This window comes from Zalophus californianus, chromosome X (genome assembly GCF_009762305.2).
Source record: "Zalophus californianus isolate mZalCal1 chromosome X, mZalCal1.pri.v2, whole genome shotgun sequence".
In the NCBI taxonomy this organism is placed as follows: Eukaryota; Metazoa; Chordata; class Mammalia; order Carnivora; family Otariidae; genus Zalophus; species Zalophus californianus.
In genome coordinates, this window is record NC_045612.1 from 72,034,470 (window position 1) to 72,058,096 (window position 23,627).

Sequence of the window (23,627 nt, forward strand, 5' to 3'; positions counted from 1 at the left end):
CCGGGCTCATTCTTGAAGGTGGAGCTGTGTACAAAGTAGACAGATTTTGTGTGTGGAGAAACAGTCAGCCTTGCCCCAAAATCCTCTGGTCTCACCTGGGAGCTGGAGATCTGGGTCGCTTGAAGGCAGAAGTTTCTGGTTTACAAGTAAGGGGGCATTGCTGTGGGGGTGCATCCTTGGTGAATGGGAATTCTAGCAAATTGGGTGTGGGTGGGAATAATGTTGGTGAGTAGTCCAGCAAAGTATCAAGATTTCCCCACCATTCCCAATGTATGGATTAGGGAATTCCTACTTTATTTTTTTTTTCAGATTGTACTTATTTATTTGAGAGAGAGAGAGCACATGGGGGCGGGGGGAGGGAGGTGCAGAGGGAGAGGAAGAAGCAGACTCCCTGCTGAGCAGGAAGCCTGATGTGGGGCTCCATCCCAGGACCCTGAGATCAGGACCTGAGCCGAAGGCAGACGTTTAATGGACTGAGCCACCCAGGCACCCCGGGAATTCCTACGTTAGCCCATTGAAATACAAAGTCTCCATAGAAATGAGGATATATAAAGGGTCATTCATATCTTGGAGCCATGCTTCTCAGTGGCTTTCGCGAATTAGGTTTCCCTACGGACTTGGGAGAGATCCTGAGGTCTGTTGACCCCTGTGAGTAGGGATCGAGCCCAACAAGAAGGAAAGAAAAAGAAGAATCGGCAGGTGGTAAACACAGAATTCAGCAGTTTCCTAGTGCTGTGTCTGGTTTGGGGCTGGCAATTCTCGGCATCGTTGCCCCCTCTCTTAGGACCATGCTGAAGCACCCCATCCTTATGAGGGCCTTTGGGGACCAGAAATCCACAGCTTCTCTTCCTAGTCATCTAGTATTCTAGCCCAAGAGTGGGTCCAGGCAGGCCAAGCCTGTAGCCACAGTATCTGTTCTACTTGGGACTCTTGCCTTCACTCTCAGCTAGTACAACAAGGAGGTTCACTGTGGCCGAACCCCACGCCACGGCAAACTGAGGGGAGAGCTGTGCCCAGGTGTCTTGTTGTGGACCTTCCCTCAGGAGTTCCAAGGTAGAGATACCGGGCGGAGGTACTGGTAGCCAGAGAGGTACTGGTTCAGCCCCTGCCTCAGTCCACAACGTCTCCACAGGGCACGGCGACAGAGGGAGGCTCCTTGCTCCCTGTGCTTCCAAACTGAACTGGGTCGGGGCTGTGCCTCAGCTCTATTAATAGCCCCCTAGCCCAGCCTGCTAGCCCCAAACCCGGATGCCAGGAGCTGTGAGTCAGCAGCTAAAAATAACGGAGAGCAACTGCACCCCAACCCCAACGAGCAGCTCCCTGAGGCCCTCCACCCTCACGTTTTGGTCGGTCCCAGTCTCCAGTCCAGGGCCTCCTAGAAGTTAAGTGTGCCGTAGCTGTCCAGTCCTCCCGGGAAGACGGTAAGGATAGGCGGTGGCAGGCTCAGGGCCGGGGACTCAGGGGCCAGGGGCTTTAGGGTCTGGGACTAGGTCCTGGCATTCTGGCCCGGAGTCTGGACTCCCAGGTGACACGACTGCAGCTGAGAGCCTGGGAGCGGAGAAGTTGAGGCCGCGGGGGATTGTCAGGACTGGGTCGGAAGAGGGAGGGAAGAGCCTGGTGGGCTGCGAGGCTAGACGCCGGGGAGGGGACAGAAAAGTAGGGGTGCGCGCTGAGAGGCGAGAGCCTGGCAGTACCTGACAGGCTGGCCGCCCCGGAGCCGAGGCCGGCAGTCGGTCAGATTGAGGGGCGGATCGGGAACCGGGAAAACTAAGGAAATGCAGCTTCAAAGGGTACTGTGTGGAGGAAACCTGCCCCGGGAGACTGGGACCAGAGAGCGGTCGCAGCGTGGGCTCCCGACGCGCCTACCTCCTCCCCGCCCATCGCGCGCCGGCGCGCGGCCCCCTCCCCCCCGACCGCGCCAGCTGCAGGCCAGGTATGTTGGCTTGGACCGCGGCCCGTGTACGTATGTGCGTGTGTATGCATGGCGGGGGCGGGGCGGTGAGAAGGGAAGGGGCGGGGCCCGGGAGGAGGAGGGGGCGGGAATATAAATTCAAACTCACTTCCGTCAATCCCGAGACCGGAAGCGGTCAGGGGTCTCTTGGGAATTGTAGTTCCCGGGGGCTGCCTTGCAAACGAGCAGGGTCGTGTCCCGAGGGGCTGGTGCGGCCCCCGCCCCCCCCGTCCAACCCCCCCGCCGGGTCCCAGTCTGGCGAGAGGAGAGGAAATGAGAACCGAACCTCCAGACCTCGCCAGCGTCTTAATTCGATTTCCCTTCGTGTGGAGACACGAACCGGGGTGAATGTTGGTGCGGTGGGGGACTGAAGAGGCAGCCACAGAGTCCGCTGCGGTCCCTGGTTTTGCCTTGGCCCCTCCCTCACCCCTGCTACCGGACTCCTCATCCTAGGTCAGCTCCTCACTGGTCTCCTTAACTGATTTAGCCAGGACCTCCCGAGCAGCACACACACTGGGGAACTTGTTCCTCGAGGGGAAGGAGGGCCTGGGAACCGGACCCTGCGCGCAGCAGGTCAGAGAGGCGAAAACTTGTGGAAATCGGATTATACCCTCAGGGTCTAGAGTCAAGGACACAGGTCCCCAACCGGCACGGAAAACAGGTGGCATTCAGACGTCACGGTGACAACTGACGCGGCCTTCTTCTTGCGGAAGGTGACCACAAGGTGGAGCTACAACGCAACTCTGCGCAGCGTGCCTCGGCCACCCAGAGTGTCCCCCGCGGGGGCTGCTCTCCTGCTTCCCCTCTTGCAGCCCTTCGTTGTCCCAGGTGGTCCTCCCGCCTCCAGCCCAAGATTCTCGCCCGTGATTACCCCTCAGTGTCATGTCACATTAGACCGGGATGGAAGGTGCATCCCCCACCAAGCCCCCGCGCTGAGAAGATCAGACCACGACCAAATGGGAGTTAAATTTATTGAGTAACAAGATTAACAACATAGGAGGAGCCAACCTGTCTTGAAGAAAAGGCTGTGAACAGCAAAAAGCCACCTATGGGCACAGAATTAAATGGCTACATGGGCTCTTCAGCCCCCAGCATCTAGGCAGGAAAGCAGTTAGATTGCAGGGGTCAGGAGAGACAGTGAATGGAGTGGGATTGGTGTTTCCATCATCTTAGTTCTCTAGGAAAGGCCGTTCTGTCATCTCCTCCAGTCACTGGTCCAAGCTGGTCCATCCCTGACACACCCTATGCCTTCTACACAAGAACACGTGCACGCAGATCTGAAACATTATCGTGGCAACCTCCTTCCCACTTTCTCTGTTCTAGTTTCATTTCAGGAGAAACTTCCCGTGACTCCCTGTCTTCCCAACGACCTCAGGTCAAAACCCTAAGGGGGAGCCAGACTCCGTGGAAGCTTGCCGCATGCCCTCATAGTTCAAAACCTTCCGTTGGCAAAGTTTACCCCACCCCATCCCCACTCAGCCACTCTCCCTTCCTTGTGGTTAGTCAATCCAGACAGGCCTCAAGATTCTGGTTGGTGGGGATCCAGGGTTGGGCATTCACTCCATTATGAAATTGTTGATCCTGGTCAGCAGCACTGCTGTTTCTAAGCCTAGAGCAGGGGGTGGGGAGAGGGGAGGACACATAGGGAGTGACCAAAGGGCAGACTAGAGGAAGAGAGAGATGAGGTGAGGGAGAAGGTTCTTACCAGTTTTCTCTCTCTCCTTCTTACATCTCCTAAAGGGAGAAAAGCTTCCCATTATGAGTTCAGCCGGCCTCGGGCATGACCCTTTGATTCCCGGTTCCCCCAAACTGCCTTTCCCCCAAGCCAATTTGGGGTGGAAGGAAGGGTCTCAGAATCTCAAAGGCACCAAACAGACCCGACACCACGCTCCAGGCAGCATAGGTGGGTCTGAATCAGCCGCGTCACTGGGACCCTGGGGGAGAATGCAGACCCGGAAAGCTGAGGTGTGAAGAGCTCACCCTTGGAGGAGGAAGGTCCACAGAAGCAACAGGGTAGAGACACAGTTGGTGATGATCCACATCATTAGGTAGGTTTGAGGGGGCTACGGGAAGAGGAAAAGGCACCTGTCGGTGGCCAGAGCCCCAAAGGTAGTATACGGGGCGGCGGGGGTGGGGGGTGGAATATGTAAGGAAGAGAGGGCCAGGGATAAGGAGGAGCAGGGACAGGGGAGGAAGGGGTGGGGTGACAGTCCCAGAGCCCTTACGATGATCCAGACGGGGTAACGCATCTGCTGCAGCAACTGGCAATCATTGGTGGTGACCGAATCCACCCCTGCGCACCAGAGCAGGGAAAAGAGCCAAGGCTTGTTCACCACAAATAGGTTCACCGAGACATTATCCTGGTGCAGTGCCCTGTGGAGGTGGGAAACAGGAATATCCAGGATCACGGGGCACGAGGCACAGGAGGCAGCCCCTGTCCACGCTTGACCCTACAGCGTTGCTGCCAAGGAACTATCAGGTCGATCTTTACACAGCAGCCCCTGACCATCAGTGATTCTCTTTGCATGGCTGAACTTTGCCTCCTGGTGCATCCCACCTCCGCATCCTAGCTTTGCCATCTGGGGCCGCACAACTGTGTCTCTCTTCTTTGTCCCATGACAGCCCTTCGGAGGTCTGCGGAGCAGGTGAGCACGTCTCCGAGTCACCTCCTCCCCAGGCCCGACAGCCCCAGCTCCCTCAACCAGGGGCCGGGGACCTGGCTTCTCCTTCCCTTCGCCATCCAAACCTCGCCCAAGCTGATCTGGCTTCAGTTTCTCGGTGTTCCTTTCGAAGTGTGGGGGCTTGCCTCTGAACATGATATCCCAGGTGGGCTTGGCCCAGCTTTGAGTACAGCAAAACTCCTCCTGGCTTCTGGGCATGATGCCTGCATGCAGGCAGCCCAGGGTCGGGTTCGTTTTGGCAATGTCACAAGCCACGGATGACTCATTATGCACACTATTCAGTCAGAGCCCTGGTCTCTCTCACACGTGTTCCTGCTGAATGCCAGTATCTCCTCTCTCGGCTTTGTGCAACTGAGCTTCCTTTGGACTGCAGATAGAGGTCTTTACTTCTATCCTTGTGTTTCCTCTCGGTACATTTGGTCCATCATCTTAGCACGCGTAGGCCTTTCGGGCCCTCGATTTCATCACCAGTGTATTCATTACCAATTCATGTCTTTTGGAAACACGATCAGCGGTTGAGGTTGACTAGGACGAGACTAAAGGGAGGGCCAAAGCCAATGTCGTGTCGTGACGGCTCGGGGAAAGGTCCTTGAAATATTTGCGATTACTGGGCTATCAGTCAGGCCACGTTTTTGTTTTTGTTTTGTTTTGTTTGTTTGTTTGTTTTTTTGGTTGTTGTTTTTCCTGCCTGACCGCAGGGACCTTATAAGAGACCTTGGCAACGGCATGCTTTGCCGTCCATCCTGTTTACTGGCTGGGTCAGCTTCCGGAGCCCAGCTCACATCTGGGACTCTCTTGCCTCTCTCCCCTGGACCCCTCCTCTCTTGCTCTTACTTACCTCGGTGGTGAAGAAGGAAAGCTAAAACTGTTCTTGTGGCCTACAAGGTCCTACCCAGTTTGGCTCCTGCCCACCTCCCCAGCCTCACCTTCCCCTTGCTTTGGCTGCTGTCCCTGCTCCTCTTGCAGCTCTTCTCATCATTCATTAGCTCCTTGTGACCGTGACCAGTCAGGTCTCAGCCCAGATAGCACCTCCTCTTTAATGACTTTTCCTAATGTGGCCCCTCTCGAGCCCTCACTCCCAAGCCTAATTGCTCTACTTCATCTCCCCCCCGTTTTATTATCTTCATATCACTTATCACTCCCCAATACGCATGTAATTCGTTCGGTTTGTTATCTGTCTCTTTGTATGTGTGCCCAAAGCCTGCAACAGAGAGTGCCTGACACGGAGTGAGTGTTAAATATATTGATAAATATTTGTTGTATGTGTGAATAAATGAACGGCTTTTGCCTTCCCTGAGGTGGCTCTACCCTGCCATGAAGCTTCTCCGGGATCCCCTTGGCTCCTTTCCCCAGACACTCACTTGATATCCAACAGCGGCAGATCTTGGTAGGGGAGGTTGAGAAACTGGGGTCTTTCAGTTCTGTTGCTTCCCTGCTGTCCATATATCTGGCGCATCCTGGGTGCCCGTTGTTGGACATTGGCCCGATCTTCATCTGGTAGCCAAAGGACCTGTGGTTCGGAGAAGACAGCCGTGAAGCTGGGGAGAGCTTGGGGATTCCAGGGGCGGGGGCAGGGGCAGAGAGGTCCGACCACAGAAGTGGGTATATGAGTTGGGGTAGGGCCCTGGGGCAGGGGGCCGCCTCAAAATGATCACCATGGCCTCGGGAAGGCAGGGGCTGGGGAGAGGGGCAAGAGGGAGCACTTGGGGTCCTGGCAATATCACCATGGCTTGGGGCACCCTTGCGCTCAGCACGGTCTCCAAGGTCTGGTTCACAAATGTGTCATGGTATGTGTGATTTCGTGGGGGGCGGCGCAAGTCAAACATGATGGAAAGGTTAAGGACTGCGGCTTCCTTTAGCAGCTCTTCCAGCGTTGGTACTGACTGGTTCTCAGCCTCCTTCCGATCAGGGCCTGACAGCCGCTTGGCCCCCCAGAAGGGTTGCCTCTATAAGAACAGGAAGATTATTTCAAGACCGGAAGGAGCCTTTAGGCCATTGTCCCATCCTTCCTATTTTCACTCATTTCCCCCACTTGGTGCCCAGCTTCTGTGCACCTCTGAGCCACGGTCTTTCTTTCTTCTAACTGTGGCCCTTTCCAGACCGCCTAACACCTTACTCTGTGACTCCCAACCTCCTCCCCTCCCAGTTTCCTAACTTCCTCTCTCCTGCTACCTTTTCTCTTTGGCCTCACAGAGACCTCTGGGGTCTTGGCCCCTTGGTTTCCTCCTGGTCCGTCAGCCCCTTTCTGCCACACCTACGTCCCCCTCCCCTTGGTCCGTCCACGGCTTGAATTACTTTTCCATAGCATCCTCACCTCCGTTCCTGCCCTGCCTGCCCCCCCTCCCAAATCCGGAACTCTGATTCAACTCTATAATTGTCTGCCTCCTCCAGCCCTAAAATTGGGGAGCAGAGCACATTGTGTGGACTGTCACTATAGTCCTTTTTCACCTTCAGTGCCACTTCATCATCCTTTTTTTTTTTTTTTTAAAGTAAGCTCTACGCCCAACGTGGGGCTTGAACTCATGATCTTGAGAGTTGCATGCTCTGATGATGGAGCTAGCCAGGCGCCCCACTTAACCATCCTTTTCCTTGTTCTTGTTTTGCTCCTTCTTCCATTCCTAGTGGCTCTTCCAAACCTCTGCCACTCTCCTCTCCTCCCCTTGTAATCAACAAACACCCTTACCTCCTAATCACCGACATGGACAAAGCAAGCTATCTAATACCTATTAAGTATTGACTATGTGCCAGGTGATGTTAGAAGTGTATTATTTAATTGTCCCAATAATCCTACAGGGTAGGTCCTGTTATGATGCCTATTTTACAGATGAGGAAAATGAAGCCCAGAGAGACTACGGAATGTTGCTCAGGCTCACACAGCTAGTAGGTGGTGAAGCCAGGAGTCAAACCCAGACATCCCCTGGTCTTAATCCCTCTGATACGTCATCATACATAGAGTTCAGTGAAAAACCAATCAAGGGACGCCTGGGTGGCTCAGTCAGTTAAGTGTCTGCCTTCGTTCGGCTCAGGTCATGATCCCAGGGTCCTGGGATCAAGTCCCATATCGGACCCCCTGATCAGTGGGGAGCCTGCTTCTTCCTCTCCCGCTCCTCCTGCTTGTGCTCTCTCTCTCTCTCTCTGACAAATCAATAAAATCTTTAAAAAATAAAAAAGAAAAACCAATCAAGGTGCAAAGGAATACATGAAGTGATCCTATTTGTGCAAAATGAAAAGTACGTGTGTGTACATACGTGTGTGTACATGTATGTATGTATATATATGGACATATGGAATACATACCCAACTGTTAGCAATGAATATCTCAGCGGAGTTGGATTATGGGAGACTTTTCAAACGTTTAGGTTATTTCTCTAATGTTTAATTTTTTATGAGGAACGTGTGTTCTTTTTATAATCAGGAAAAGAGGAACTGAGAAAATAAAGTACCCTTAATGAATACTTTTTGTCACCTACAGGACTGAAGCCTGAACTGGGGCCGGCATTCAGAGCCCTTCGAGACCAAGCCCCTGCTCCCCTTGCCAGTCTCACCTCTTACTACTCCCACGAATTTTATCTTCCAGTTGCACTGAGCCACTTTTTGTCTCCTGGAAACACTTCTTCATACCTCTGTGCTTTGCATATGCTCTTCCCTCTGACTAGAGTTGTCAGTCCCTGCTTTGCCCATCTTAAAAACCATTGTCATTTCATGTGCTGCTCAGGCCTTCTCTCTTGTGAAACTGTTCTTGATCCTCTCCCACGCCCACCGTGCCAAACAGTGGCTTTGCCAAACAGCGGCTTTGCCAAATAGCGGCTTTGCTCTCTCTCCTCTCTGTTTACTTACCTACCTACTTACTTATTTACTTATTTGAAGATTTTATTTATTCATTTGAGAAAGAGATGGGGAGAGCACGAGCAGAGGGGAGGGGCAGAGGGAGAGGGAGAAGCAGACTCCCCGCTGAGCAGGGAGCCCTGTGTCAGGGCTGACACAGGGCTCCATCCCAGGACACCCCCCCCCCCCCCCCCCGGGATCATGATCTGAGCCCAAGGCGGACGCTTAACCATCTGAGCCACCCAGGCGGCCCTCTCTCCTCTCTATTTCGTAAAGCTCTTGTGATTGCTCTAGTTTTCCTATCCTGAGAGCCTGTTGGCTCAGCTCTGTCCTGTCCTTGGAGGGAGTGACTTGCGGGCAGAGATTGGATACCTATTGCTTATCACAGGGCTCAGAAAATACTTATCAATGAATGAACTTCCCCCACCCCCCCCCACCCCCTGCGCAAGTGCCCCTACAGGTGGTTGCCTCTTCTGTGAGGCTGTCTTCACCTCTAGGAACCAGGTCCCGGCATTGAGCTTCTTCAGTTCAGCGCAGGAGAAGTCGCTGCTGTGGGAGGAGGTTCTGGCTGGGAACACAGAGGCCACATCCGTGGTGCGGCTTAGGTGCTCATCATGCATGAGGAAGGGGATCCCGTCAGAGCTGAGGGCACAAGGTGGGGGTCAGAGGGCTGAGCTCTGGGACTGCTCATCACTTCCTGAGCTCCCCTGCTGCCTCCCTCTGCCCCCCCTCCCCCAGCTTCTCTCACCTGACCATCACGTCGGTCTCAAACACAGCAGCTCCACATTCGGCGGTCTTCCGCAGGGACATCAGGGTGTTCTCGGGGGCCAGCTGGGCAAGGGAATTGACAGGGAGGTAGCAGAGAAGGGTGGGAGCCTGGGAACCCACAGGCCCGATCATTGCAGCCTGGAGGAGCAGACCCATCCCACCCAACACTCACCATGGGGGCCCCTCGGTGTCCCACCAGACCAGGCTTGGGGGGTAAGTCTCTGGGCTCCATGATACAGGGTGAGGAGATGCATAGTGGGGCCAGGTAGACGGCCAGGGAAACTCCAAAAAATAGGAACAGGAGCAGAGTCTTGGGACCTGTGGGGCACGGGGAGAGGCTATGGAGAAAGGGCAGTGGGTGAGCTCTGGGGAGGGGGTGCGCAGAGAGCCGAGTACAGGTGCAGTAAAACAGAAGTGGCGGTGGCCAGTGGGGGTGCATCGGGGAGTGGAGGTGGCACCTCTTCGACGGACACGGTAGAAGGTAGCAGCCACAGGCCAGGCCAGGAGGGTGATACCAGCAACTGCTCCGATATGCAGGAATGGGGCTGTGGCCTGGGGACAAGAGCCAGTGAGGAGGGTTCTTCTCCCTCACGCCCCTCCCCTCCGCCTCCTAGGACCTGAGTCCGGAGCTACTTGCAGCCCTGGGGACCAGGGGGTTGGACGCAGGCCAAGGCTCCCACCTAGGTCCCCGGAGATTAGTCACTCACCTGCAGTGACAGACGTAAGCTACGCCATTCCTGCTGCCATTGGATGTCCAGTCCCACAAGGCCAGCGGCCACAAGAAGCATAATGAGCAGCAGCAGCATCTGGGGGGGACCAGGGACGGATGGGGCCTTCTTGGTCAACCCGGGCTCGTGGCTCCCCGGGCTGTGCCCCCCCCCCACCGCCCCTGCCCCACTCTCTGAAAACAGGACCATTTCTTTCCCCCTGACTCATCCCCGTTCCTTCTCTCACTCAACACGTATTCACTGGGCTTTATGTCCTGAGCTTGAGTCCACACGTAGGATACTGGGGTGCTCGGCAAAGACCTGGCCCAGGGGCCCCCCTCTGCCCGCTCACTCCCATCCCCACTGTACCTTGTGGACACTGTGCAGATGCAGAGGCTGACCACAGAGCCGCAGGAGCAGGGCCAGGAGCTGGAGGCAGAGGGCGGTGGGAGTAATGAGGTGCCCAGCGGGGTCACTGAGATGCGCTTCCCAGGCTGATACCTCCCTCCTGCCCTCCCCTCAGTGGCCAGGGGGCGATGCTGAGCAGGAAGGGAGGAATTAACGGGGTGGGGGGGTGGTGGTTAGGCGGGCCGCTCCCTGACCCACCAATAGCAGGGATGCATATGTGACAAGTAGAGAGATGACCAGCAGAAATGCCAGGGACCAGTCCATCCAGTGTCCCCAGTGGTGGAACAGGAATCTGTGGGAAGGGAGAGGAAAATGTCTGAGTGGGGGCAGGGGTGTGAATAGTGGCCTGAGGGGAGGTGGGGTGGGTGGGTCCAGAAGGGTGACCAGAAGGGAGTGAGGGGAAGCACTTCATGGGGCCAGGGGTCCCAAGGACTGGGGGCGGGGGGGGCACTCCGTGGAGGAATTTTCTAAGGAGGTTGGGTAGCAGGACAGCTGGGCAGGGCTGGGGATGACTGAGCCCCCAGGGGTCCCAAGGCGGGGCAGAGATTAACATGGATGCTGAGGAAGGAGGGGGTCCATGACACACTCATTGAAGTTGTGCAGGTCATTGAGAAGGATGAGCCCGATGTACAGCCAGCCCAGGGAGAGGAGAAAGGTGAGGAAGAGCAGGCCAAACCAGATACAGTCGCACTGCAAAGGGGCAGGAGAGAAGCTCACAGCCGATCCCCACTTCCAGCTCCGAGTCCCCAACGGATGGCAGCTCAGTGGGGCTTCCTGCCAGGCGTTGGGCTGCTCTGCTCTGCCTGGCAGGCAGGGACAGATTTTCTTCCTGGGGAGAGAAAGCCCCTTCCCCCCAGCTGCCTCTGAGCACACGTGGCCTCCTTATCCCCTCCAGGCGGCCTCTGCCTTGGATGTCCAGTCCCCCCCCATCCCCACTCCACCTTGCTGGTTTGCATCCTCTCTTTGGGGCATTTCCTCCAGTGGCAGCTATACAGGCAGTGGAGGCAGCGGGCCCAGACGGAGCAGCAGCCGGGGGACTCGGCCATGGTGAGGGCCTGGGAGAAGGGACACTCAGCCACCAGGCACCCTGGCAGACGGCGGATCCCAGCCTCCCTCCCAGGGCATCTCAGGAGCTTCGGGGGAGGAGCAGAGGCCTGGGCCGCTGCTCAGCAACGGGAGGGAGGTCATGGGGCTGCCCGAAGTGCCAGATTGGACAAGGATGTGAGCCGGGGCGGGGGCATAATCTCTGGGGTCTTTCTTTCCCTTGAACCCAGATACCTGGAAAGTCAGTGGGACACCCAGGAGATCCAGCCTCTTTGCAGGCAGGATGCATACCCACCCTCCCCAACTCCTCCCCATTTAACAGCATCCATCCAGCTCTGGGGATGGTGCGCTCGCCCAAGGGTGGGGACCTGGGAGAAATTGCCCAGGGTGGGGCAAATTCAGTTCGGCAAGTTGAGGCAGATCTGGCCAAGCTTCAGGCAGCCCCATGGTGGGGAGCCTTCCACCCGAGGAACCAAGAGTAACCTGAAGCAGAGGTTCTAGTTCTGACCTGGGGCTAAGGAAGGCCCAGCTAGTTGGCCAGTTGCTATGGATACAGAGATTGCACACACCACAAAGCCCTGACTAAAAGATTCTCAGTCTCCACCTCCCAAGGGGCAGGGGGCACTGTCAGTAAGAGGAAGACTGGAGGGAAACAGGCTCCTGGGTCACCTCCCAGGCTTCCGAAGGGGCCTTTCTCCTGCCCGCACACACCTGGAAAATCCAAGCCCTTTCACCCCAGTCGTGTCCCTTCCTGCCCAGTCACCCCCCCCACCCCAGCCAGGAACCCAGTCTCCACCTTCTCCCTTTTAGGGGCCCCACCCTCTGAGCTCACTTGGGTGAAAGTACAACAAATACTGGTCAAAGGTGTGTGTATATGTGTGTGTGTGTGTGTGTGTGTGTGTGTGCGTGCGTGCGTGCGTGCGTGCATGTGTGGTGGGAGGTGTGGTTGTGTTGGGGCCGGGGAGTGTTAGACCTTGGGCTTTCGGGTGACACTGAGACCTAGCAGGCTTACGGATCCCCGAACTAGGCTGGGTGTGTGTCCTTCTACCTGAGAGCGTGTGCGATTTGTGTCAGCCTTTGTATGTGCGTGCGCACTAGCGGCTGTCGGTGCTAATGGGTTTCTAAAAGACTTTGAGTGTGTAGAGGAGCCCCTGGATACACCCAAAGTGTGTGTGGTCTGAGGGACACGAGCCCTTGTCATCTGGGCTCCCTAAGGCTGTGGAGTCTTGGAGGGGAGGGTGTGGCTGCCCCTGAAACTGCCCTCCTTACCCCACCGGGGCCTTGGGAAAGGAAGATTAGGGTAGGGAGTTGAGGGGTGAGGGGGCTGTAGCTGGGGGAAGGAAAACTCTCCTCTCTCTGAGATCCCTCCCAGGGAGAAAACAAAACAAAACAAAAAAACATCCTAAAGGGAGGCCCCTGCTTCTTCCCATCCCGGGACTGGCTCCTAGTAGCGGGCCCTGGGCTCCATCCACACTTCCTGCCTACCTGCAGGTCCTGCCCCTGTATCCCAGACACGGCCTTCCAGAGTCCCACCTCCCTCCAGGAGCTGTCTGTAGGCTGGGGTCAGGATCTGAGCCATCTGAAAACCCCCATCAGGGGAGCTGAGCAGGGGTGCTGCTCCATCCCCGGGCCCGGTTGGAGCCAGTCTCCACACCCTTCCCCGTTCCCGCCTGTCAGCCCCAGCCTTCCCCAGCCTTCACACCTTGTCTCAGCGGCAGCTCCGCTCAGCTCTGCGCTCTGCTCTGCACTGCACTGCTTCCCAGCTCCTCTCCCGAGTTTGTCTGCCTCCTCCCTCTTCTAGTCCTTGGCTCAGCCCCCACCGGTCAAACAGGTGGCACTGTTGCCACCTACAGGAGGCTGCGTGGCTTATGTCCGAAGGGCTTGAGCCTGTTCTATGGCCAGTGCCCAGCCCTGGGGGGGTGGGGGTGGGAAGGGGGAGGGAGAGCAGATCTGCTTCTTTACTTGCTGCCGGTCAGGGGGCTTGGCGTGAGGAATTCCTTTTCCTTTGTGCGGCCCTCCCCATCCCTCTTGTCCCTCCTCCTGTTCCCCTCTCAGTCACTGCCGGGGCTTTGTCCCCGGGCTCAGGGAGGCGAGGGCCGAGGGCACTGGCGGGCGGGAAGCTGGGGGGAGGTGACCACACAACTCTGCAACTTGGCAGTGAGGAGAAGGGGCCCAGCCAACCCCCTGGGAAGAAGGGGTGTGTGTGTGTGTGTGTGTGTGTGTGTGTGTGTGTGTGTGTGTGTGTGAGAGAGAGAGAGAGAGAGAGAGAGAGAGAGAGAGAGAGAGAGAGAGAGAGAGAGATTGAGAGAGAGGGAGAGAGAGAGGGAGTCTAGCATTTCCCTGAAGCTCCCTGGGAGGATGGCCTTGATTCATCAGCCTCCTTTCCCTCCTGGGAGCCTACTTCCACTTCTATAAAGTGCATCGAAAACTCTATACAGGGTTGCAAGCTACTTCCTGAACTCTGGGCAGCAGATCGCCCTGTTTCTGGACCCGGGGTCCCCATGGGCTTTGTGAATCTCGGGTGACACTAGCAGCCTTCCCCTTCCCCCCATCACCCCAGACAGGAGATGGTCATTCAGGATGTAGCGAGACAGTGTGTCATTCCTGCGGTCTTGTCCCCAAGGTATCTAGAGTCTCTTTCCAGGAATCATCTGAAGAGTGGAGTGTTAGGGTCACAAGCTTTTGGAAGACGAACACGTGCAAAAGATGCTGTTACTATACATACCATCCACAGGAGAAGGCTGGCTAGCATAGGGCTCTCTCTGGGTGGGATGAGGGTTGGGGGGGGTGCTGCTGGCTTGACTGACCTCCCCTCTCTACCCTTTGGCTGATGCAATGGCTCAAAGCCTGGGAGGCTTCCACAGTGTTGGTGGGAAAAAACATCTTCTTTGGGAATAAACTCGTTTACCCCTCCCCCGACACGTACTGGATTTGGAACAGTGAGAAGGAAGACTGGCTCTCTTCTGCCAAGAGCTGGCCCCCCTCCCTCTGCCTTCCCATTGTATCCAGGGGCTCTAGTTGGCAATGGCAAGAGGCTCCCTTGCTCCCTTGTCATTAAAATGCAAAGAGAAGCAGGGCTGCTTGCTGGCGGGAGGCCAGGGAGGGCTGCCGGCCACCTAGTCCTCCTGCAGGCTTCATTTTAGACAGGTTGTCCATCAGTTTCCTTCTCTTGGGGTCTGGTGGATTCTAGAGGAGTCCTGGATTTTGTGGGCCCGGTGCTGGGGGAGCTCTGGGAGCTTTCTGGGGGGTGGGGGGAGGGGACTGGGATTCAGAATGCAGGGAGAGTTAGCCCAGGGCTCCCAAGCTCCTCAAAAGGCTGCGAGGCCAGTCAGCAGTCTGTTTGGCAGGCTGGGGCTGGCCTCATTTTTTAGCTTTAAGCAGAGCTGGGGAACCCTGATGCATAGTAAGGAGTAAACAACACCCCCCCCCTTTCAAAGGAGACAGCAGGCAGCCAGGACTGTGCTGTCCTGGGACTGGGCAGCAGTGTGGTCCCACCGGGGCTAAGCCAAGAAATCGGGCTGCAGGGTATTCAGAACAGCTACCAATGCCACCCCGGAGTCACACAAGAAGCTTCGGTGTAAGCCAGCCCTGGGTTGGGTGCTTGCACTGATTCTCCTTGAGAGCCTTCCCAGGGGCTGAGGAACACAGGCATATTTCTGCTTCTGGCACAGAGGGCCTTTCCAAACAGTAGCTAGACTAAGATTTATTTATTTACTTAATATTAACATTTTAAAAGATTTCATTTACCTCAGCAACATGGAAGACAATTGAGGGCACTGTTTAAAACGCTTAAAATCCAGAGATGGTCAGGGCAGGAAATATCCCAATATCACCTCCATTCCTGATGGGGAATGAAGGATTAGTGCCAGGCCTCCAACCTTGGCCAGGCTCTGCCATTAAGCTGAGACAACCTAGAGGAAAGACAGCCTCAGGCTCACCCCCATCGGGGAGGTGGGGGGGCAGGCAGCCTTACCTGCTCACAACTAGGAAAGAGCTAGATTGTACTGAGGTTTGGCTCCTGATGAGTCATCAAGAAGGTCAGTTGGTTCTTTCTTCAGCAGGTGGCTTAGCACCTTTCTGGAGAAGAGAGAGCAGTAGTCTGGGGCTAGGGGGCTGGAGAGTAAGGGCTAACATCCAACAAAGATTTCCTCCCTTGTGGTAACATGCTGTCCCCCCTTTGTTTTTTTCCAACAGCAAGAACCCTGAAATCCAGAGGAGTCATTAAAGAAACTCCTTCTGGCTGCAACCTGAAAGCATCTCCCAAGCCAGACAGGGGCAGAGATGATAAGTCCAACTTCAGTGGGCTTCTTCTTCAATAGGGGAGCAGCCAGAGAAGAAACTGGTATTGCTGGCCAGAGCTCGTTTCTTTTTCTTCCCTGGAGCTTTATTTTCTTGGGATTCTGTTGCTCCATGTTTCAATTCTGCGAGGCCAAGGGAGGAGGCAGCTGGGTTTGTCTTCTTTAACAGCACCTGCTCCACATCACACATTTCTTTCAGGAGCTAGGAAGGGCAGAGACAGGTATGAAGCGATCTTGGGTCGGGGCAGAGGTTCTGCCCAGCCTTTGCCGCTACAAATGCTCAGCACGTTGTAGTATGAGGTATCCCCCAAGATTGGTCTCTTGAAAAAAAAAAAAAAAAAAGACTCTGGCCTATGCCTGATTCCCACCTCCCAGCAAGCTGATTATACCTCTACCCCCTTTCCTCCCACCGCACTCTGTCACAGCTAATGCAGAGATGAATGTTAAGACAGTCAGAAATGCCAGTCTTTAGCCCACCTACCTTGCTGTTGGGAGTGGCACAGACAGGGTTAAAGAAGCTCAATCCTGGGGTAACTTCTGTGGGATCCTCCAGTTTGAAAGAGCCTTCGGAATCCTGGGTCCGTTCAACAGTGCCCAGGCCATCCTGAGAATCAGACAGGCATATGAGAAGTTCAGCTACGGAGGTTACAAAAATCAGCCTGCTCCCCTTTCACCAGTGAGGTACCAGCTCTGAGGCCCTCATCGGTCAGTCGACGCAAGTCTCAGGGAGACTCTGCTTGCGGTTTCTTGCCGTTGCAATGCTTGAAGGCAGCCTCCAAAGGCAAAGGACCGGGTAGGGGAGCAGCTGAGGGGACATCACAAAGCAGCGTTTAAAACAAGGCCGAGCCGTGGTCATTTCTTTGATTCGTCTTTCGTCCTCTGTAATCTGCACTATCCTTTTTAGCATGTCTACAGGGTGTCGTCTGTATCAGTCTTCCTTTCGGAGAAGGGAACTCAAGGCCAAGAGTGAAAAGTTACTTAGGTAACAGGGCGACTGTGGTAGAACTTGGATTAGAATTATAGCCTGTTGTCATGGCAACAGAAGCGGACTGAGAGTCAGGAAGCCCGAGGTCTAATCTTGGCTGTCATGCCCAGCTGGGTAATATTCGGTGAGTCACTTAAGCCTATCTCTGGGTCTCACTTTCCTTCCCCGTATAATGGGGGCATGGGCCTAGATAAGTGGTTTGACAACTGACATCCTCAGAGGAAGCCCGGTATAGAAAAAACAAGTAGAGAGCAAGTTGCTCTGATCGACACGGGGTCGAACTGAGCCAGGCCATGGTCGTCTGTTCAAGAAGCACGTCCACGGAGCCACCGAAGGACTCCGGAACCTAAACTGGAAGAACCATGGGGACAGAGAATCCTTAGGGTCCCTGCTACTTCTACGATTCTCAGCCTGACCCCCAACTTGCCACGTTAGTCCTCTAATGACTACCTGCCTCGGAAGTCATTTTAATAGAAGACCCAGGGCAGAACTGCCCATGTGCAGATGTTCAAGAAACGCACAGTGGAGGATCATTATACTAAGCCTGCTAGAGTTGTTGTAGATCACAGAGAGAGCTAGAGGAACAAGCTTATGCCATGGGCACAGGGAGGTGTAAGGCAGTCTGTTTCCCTGAGTTTGCTCTTCCCGGGAGCAATATAAGGAGGGCAGCTACAATTAACTTGGCCCACAACGGTGACTATTTGAAAGACCAAGCTCCTGTGGGTCTTTTCCTAGAGCCACGGGGTAGTTGGTTCCCATGGAGAGGGTCTAAGCAACTGTCTCAAGATGTCAGAAGGATTAAGTTCCTTCCTGGAAGCTGCCACGTGGCCCTTAAGAGTTCCAGCTAAGCCTCTGGACTAGTTTGGTCCTGCATGTCTATGTGCCTGTAGTTGCCTGCTTCCCTGTTCTTTGTTCTGGCCTCAGAAACTGTACCCAAACTTCACAGCCAAGGCTGGGCATGGGGAGCTGCATATCTGGAAGTCTCCCGCGAAGGGCTGTGGGCTTCTGAAGGGGCTACGTCGACAAGGCTAGCAGAGAGCAAGAAGGAGCGAGAAGTGAAATGGCTCTGGTTGCAGAGGGCACGAGAAGGGTCGGGGGAGCTGTGCAGGAGACGCCAGGCTTTAGGGTGGCGGGAACCGGGGGGGAGGCCTGAAGGGATGGCGAGGGCCAACAGAGCTGGTCCTACCTTGTCTTGCTGGCGGTTCCTGCACTTTGTGGGGTCACAGCTGCAGTCCACGCCACAGTCCGACTTCTGTCTCCTGCACCCGCACTGCTTATTCCCACACCAGCCCTTGCAGGAACACTGCAAAACCAGGTTTGGAGAAACACACGTCACTGAAAGGCTTAGAAGACCAACGTAAAGTGCCTCCCCTTCATTTGCAAGCCTTTTTAGAAGACATGGAAAGCGGAAAATGGAAACGGAAAATTGGCCAAGCTTCTTTCTCCTCGGTCCCCTCTTCTTTAGGGAAACAGTGATCCGCAGAACCACAAGAGGTTGCCTAACCACACGTCATGCTAGACAAATCCATTTTCTTGTTTGGATTGTATACTTGAAAGACAGATTGGATGGATACCAGAATAATGCAGGGTAACTGGCAAAGCCTCTCATGATGATTTTTTTTGAAGATTTTATTTATTTATTTGAGAGTGAGCGAGAAAGAGAGCATGAGCAGGGGAAGAGCAGAGGGAGGAGCGGAGGCAGAGGGAGAGGCAGACCCCCCTGCTGAGCAGGAAGCCTGATGCGGGGCTCCATCCTGGGACTCCGGGATGATGACCTGAGCCAAAGGCAGACACTTAACCACTGAGCCAACCCTCAGGTGCCCTCACGATGATTTATGGTCAAAGCGACGGTAGTAGGGTTATAGGTGTGTATAAGGGCTGAGTATACTTGCTCGATATCTTTAGCTCTACCCAGGGGTACTTTCACCCAACTCACATTTCTGCACTTTGTTCAGTGTCAGCCTGGGCTACGTCCTCAGCAGTTTATTTGACATTTTAATAAATCACTGAGGATATGAAATAAAATCATTTACATTTGTATAGTACTTTATAATTTCCAGAGTCCTTTCATATATATTAATACCAAATCTCATTTGATTCTCATAACCATTCTACAGGGTAGGCATGTTTATTGGCTGTTAACAATGGCACAAAACTGGAAGGATGATTAATAAGTAAGATAACAGAATCACAATTCAAAAATATTTTGACAGGCTGGAATTTTGGGCTGCAAGTCGAAGGAGAAGTTCTAACAAGGATGAACAGAAGTCTGGCATCTGGGTTCTCCCCACATCAGCCATATAAATATAATATGGGGGGGGCGAGCTGGCTTAAAAGTACTTGGTGCAAAAAGAGCCTAAGGATGTGGGGTGTCAGCAAGCTCCATGAGTCAACACTGTGAGATGGCTGTCAACAAGCAGATCGATCAGTCAGGCAGAAATTGTCCAAGTTCATCCTTGATTGCGACATCCAGAAATGAGCATCACTTCCTAATATTGGTATGGCCATTGGGAGGTAGACGGACACAACACAACGCCCTTGTTTGGAAATCATGGGGAGCAACTGCTTCACTAGACTCTGGGTCAGTCAGACCCCATTTGATAGAACGTGCCATAATTAGGGCATCATAATTTTTTTCGGGTATATAAAAGCACAGACAACAATGACAAAATCCACTCATGTTCTCACTCTTCCCTTAATAACTAAAATACAGATATAACTGAAGCCTCCTACCTACCCTTTCCTGATCCCATTCACCTCCCTCTCTCCCCAGGACAAAGTCTCTTGAATTAGGTGTTTATTAGTCCCATGCAGGTCTTTTTTTTTTTTTTAACCACATATGAGTTTCCGTTAAAAAATAGAAGGAATGATCTTACATGTTTTGAAACTTTATATAAGTGGTATCTTATTATATAGCACTGTTATAAGTGCTTTCCATGTATTAAACCCACTTAATCAGTAGGTATGTTTCCCCGTGCACACATTCGGGAGTTTAGTGTGTGTATGTGTTTAATAAAGAGGACATTAAACAAAACAAAACAAAAGGCAGGTGACCAGTGTTATAGGAAGCAATGTTATAAGAGAAATGGTGGAAGAAGGGGGGATAGTTTGGCTTGGAACAAACATAGGTGGCAGAGCTCACAGAATGATGGATTAGAGCCAGAAGAGACCTTGGTGATCGTCTGGAGCCTGATTTGATGTATGAAGCCCCTCTCTAATGTCCCTGGTCTAATTATCTGAAGCTCTATTTATCCTGAGATGAGGATAGTTTCTATATAACTTCTGACCACAGGACCCAGTTCTGCCATCTGGATGATAAGGAATCAGTTTAACCACACTTGCACAGCATTCTTGTTCAAACCCTCAACATAATTTCCACTACCCAGTCCCCCTCTGTCCAGATCTTCTCAAAGCTAAATATACATAGCTTCCTTAACGATCCACCACATGACATGGTTTCCAAGAATCCTCACCACCTTGGTCATACACCAGTTTGTCCAAGTTCATCCTTAATTGTGACATCCAGAAATGAACATAACTTTCTAATTTTGGTGTGGCCATTGTGAGGTAGACTGACACAACACAACTCCCTTGTGTTGGAGACCCAACGGTCTTGTTCATGAGGCCTAAAAATCACAGTAGCTTTTTTTCCTTTGTCCTATCTTCGTGAATCCATACTGAGTTTACAGTTAAATACAAGCCCTTAAGTCTCTCTCATAGAACAACCATCATCATTCTGTTAGTTGTAAAGGTAAAAGAAACCATTATAATATCTTTTTTCCTGATTTTGAGATTAATATATATCACTTTAAAAATCTGAAAATCAAAACCATGATTTTAAATATTTAATAGCTGTAGTTTCTTCATGTAGAAATGTCCATTTATTTAACCAGCCCCCTAATGTTAGACATTAAGATTGTTTTCAAAGAAATTGCTTCCTATTACCAATCATATTACCATAGATTCCTGCTACATAAACACAGTCTAAATCTTCCCGCTATCGACAAGGCTCTCCATGATCTGGCCCCTAACTACTCCTTTGGCCTGACCTTGACTACTCTCTCCCACTTTTCAACACTCTCCAGCTACCTTGGCCTTTCCAGATGTTCCTTGATAAACCAAACCCATTCTTGCCTGAGGGGTCTTTGCATTTGCTGTTCCCTTTTCCTGAAATGTTTTCCCTCTGGTTCTTTCCCTGACTTGCTCCTTTACTTTGCTGAGATCTTTTTGCTTAAGTACCTCCTCCTTGGAGAGGCCTCTCCCAAGCACTCTTTTAAAGAACTCTTTTCCTACCCCAGAATTCTCAATGACTTCACTATATTTTCTGTTTATCTCTTATCATCATCTAAAAATTACTTTATTTGGGGGCACCTGGGTGGCTCAGTTGGTTAGGCATCTGCCTTCAGCTCAGGTCATGATCCCAGGGTCCTGGGATCAAGCCCCGTGTTAGGCTCCCTGCCCAGCTGGGAGCCTGCTTTTCCCCCTCCCTCTGCTGCTCCCCCTGCTTGTGCTCTCTTACTCTCTGTCAAATAAATAAGATCTTAAAAAAAAAATAATCTTATTTGTTTTTCTGGTCATTGTGCTCTCTCTGTAAGAATGTGTTTAGTTTCATAAGGCCAAGGATCTTACCTGTCTTGTTTGTTGTATCCTCAGCACCTAGAAACAGTGCTTGATATATAGCTAGGTGCTCACAAAAGTTTTGTTGAATGAATACATCTTTTTACGTACCAGTGACTATTTCCTCAGTATAAATTCCTATGTGTAAACTTACTGAGCCAAAGGACAGGAACATTTTTAAGATTTTTTTTTAAATTTTTATTTATTTTTTTATTTAATTGAGAGAGAGAGAGAGAACACAAGAGGGGGTAGTGTCAGAAGGAGAAGCAGACTCCCTGCTGAGCAAGAAGCCTGATGCGGGACTTGATCCTGGGACTCTGGGATTATGACCTGAGCTGAAGGCAGTTGTTTAACCAACTGAGCCACCCAGGCGCCCTTTAAGATTTTTGATACATACTTTTTTTAAAAAAGATTTTTATTTTTTATTTTATTTTTAGATTTTTATTTATTTGACAGAGAGAGACAGTGAGAGAGGGAACAAGAGCAGGGGGAGTGGGAGAGGGAGAAGCAGGCTTCCCGCTGAGCAGGGAGCCCGATGTGGGGCTCGATCCCAGGACCCTGGGACCATGACCCAAGCGGAAGGCAGATGCTTAATGACTGAGCCACCCAGGCGCCCCAAAAGATTTTTATTTTTAAGTAATCTCTACACCCAACGTGGGGCTTGAATTTATAACCCTGAGATCAAGAGTTACATGCTCTACCGACTGAAACAGCCAGGTGCCCCAGATTTTTGATACATATTTTCAAGTTGCCTTCCAGAAGTACCCCAATTTGCATACCTAATAGCAATAGACAGGAATGCCCACATTAGTCACCCTTGCCAATACTGGACATTATAATAAAAAAATCTTGCTTCTTTGAATACAGAACAAAAGACAGAGTTCTGTGACATGTCCTAGAGACACCTTACCAAGATGACATTGATCCATTGACTGCAACAGCCTGGGTATGGTCCTCTGACATTCATAAATTCATCTAAATGCTTCCAAAACACTCTATTATCCTGTTGATGTGACTCTATTTTATCTAAAGGGATAATAGAATGAGAGTGGTATCTGAAGGGCTGCCATAAGGAACAACAATTAAGACTTCTACACAGTCACCCCCCATTGGGATGATTTATAGCATAGTACATTTTGGCTCAACAAGGAACAACCTCCTAACAGTTAGTGGACTACAATGGGCTGCCCTATGAGACTGTGAGCTTCCCAGTACTAGAAGTTTTCAAGCAGGCAGAGGCTAAACACCTGGTAGTGGTACTATGGAACAGTCATGACACACATGACAGATGTATTCATCACATGAATGCCATTTCACTAGCTTTAACTTCATCCTGTTCTCTTTCACACCCAGGACCCAGATCAGAATGTAAGAGAGGGAACATGACCTTGCCCTGGGCATGACCTCAAATATATATGGATGTGGTACACGGGGTGTGTGTGTGTGTGTGTGTGTGTGTTGTCACAACAGCTGGCAGCCCACCAGCATGGCCCAACACCACAGCTGACAACCACTATAATAGAGGGATTCTTTAATATAGAGTGGAAAGTAGAGCTGAAAGATCTCTGGGGTTCCTTTAAGCCAGTGGTTTTCAACCCTGGCTACACATAAGAAATCCCTGGAGAGCTTTTCAAAAAGGCCAGATCCCACCTCAGACCAATTAAATCAGAATATCTGGGGGTGGGGTCCCAAGCTCCCTATGTTGAAAAGCTCTCTTGGGGATTCTAATATGCAGCCAGAGCTGCGAACTATTGCTTTAGAGTCTGTAATTCTTCTGGCACTGATTTCAGTGTTACACTGTGTCTGAGAATAAGATCTGGTAAAAATTTTAACATGAAGAACATCAGACCATGACTCGGGAAGAGCCACACATGCAGTCTCCCTTGGATTCAGCTGCCTCTGCCTTTCATAACTCCTCTATCTATATACGCCCCAACTGATCAATGTTGGCCCATAGGTAGGGGCATCTCTACGCCCCTATTCAGCAGGAAGAAGTTACAGAAGATGAGACCTTCACCCTCAACAACTTTAAAGATTTAAGGGTCAAAACTGTTAGAGGGGGATGATGTGGGAAACAAAGGCAGAAGAAAAATTATTAAATTTCCTTACTACCTACAGTCCACTGACAAGTCCTTGAAACAGGCAGAGTAACCTTCCTCTAGGGACTCAACTGTCTCGATGCTGACACTCTGCTAAGGGCAAAAGGCCATCCTAGCCTGAGCACCCCCTGCCCCGATCCTGTAAGTCTACTTTAACATATAAAGGAATTTAGAAATTTCCTTTTTCTCTAAACTCCTCAAGATACAGGTTAGCAATCATCTCCCAAGTATACGGCCCACCGAG

The 23,627-nt window shown here is 52.3% G+C and overlaps 2 protein-coding genes across 3 annotated transcripts in view; both read right to left on the reverse strand.

Moving 5' to 3' along the window:
- Positions 1 to 2,905: 2,905 nt before the first annotated feature.
- Positions 2,906 to 13,249, reverse strand: GDPD2 (glycerophosphodiester phosphodiesterase domain containing 2). The gene is made up of 16 exons (XM_027608433.2): positions 13,087 to 13,249; positions 11,282 to 11,395; positions 10,927 to 11,030; positions 10,539 to 10,632; positions 10,302 to 10,361; positions 9,933 to 10,031; positions 9,684 to 9,777; positions 9,398 to 9,543; positions 9,206 to 9,288; positions 8,949 to 9,099; positions 6,357 to 6,578; positions 5,994 to 6,142; positions 4,177 to 4,324; positions 3,932 to 4,014; positions 3,657 to 3,685; positions 2,906 to 3,560 (listed from the first exon to the last, which is right to left on the reverse strand). Exons 2-16 carry the CDS (start codon positions 11,384 to 11,386, stop codon positions 3,508 to 3,510), a joined length of 1,620 nt encoding a protein of 539 aa, XP_027464234.2. The 5' UTR covers positions 11,387 to 11,395; positions 13,087 to 13,249; the 3' UTR covers positions 2,906 to 3,507.
- Positions 13,250 to 15,077: 1,828 nt separating this feature from the next.
- The window catches only part of KIF4A (kinesin family member 4A), a 112,977-nt gene continuing 104,427 nt past the window's right edge, over positions 15,078 to 23,627 (reverse strand). For both annotated transcript variants that reach the window (XM_027608432.1, XM_027608431.1), the window contains exons 29-31: positions 17,854 to 17,970; positions 16,164 to 16,286; positions 15,078 to 15,884 (exon numbers count right to left, since the gene is read on the reverse strand). In XM_027608432.1, the coding sequence (XP_027464233.1) occupies positions 15,681 to 15,884; positions 16,164 to 16,286; positions 17,854 to 17,970 (444 nt within the window). In that variant the 3' untranslated portion in view covers positions 15,078 to 15,680. The remainder of the gene's footprint in view (positions 15,885 to 16,163; positions 16,287 to 17,853; positions 17,971 to 23,627) is intronic.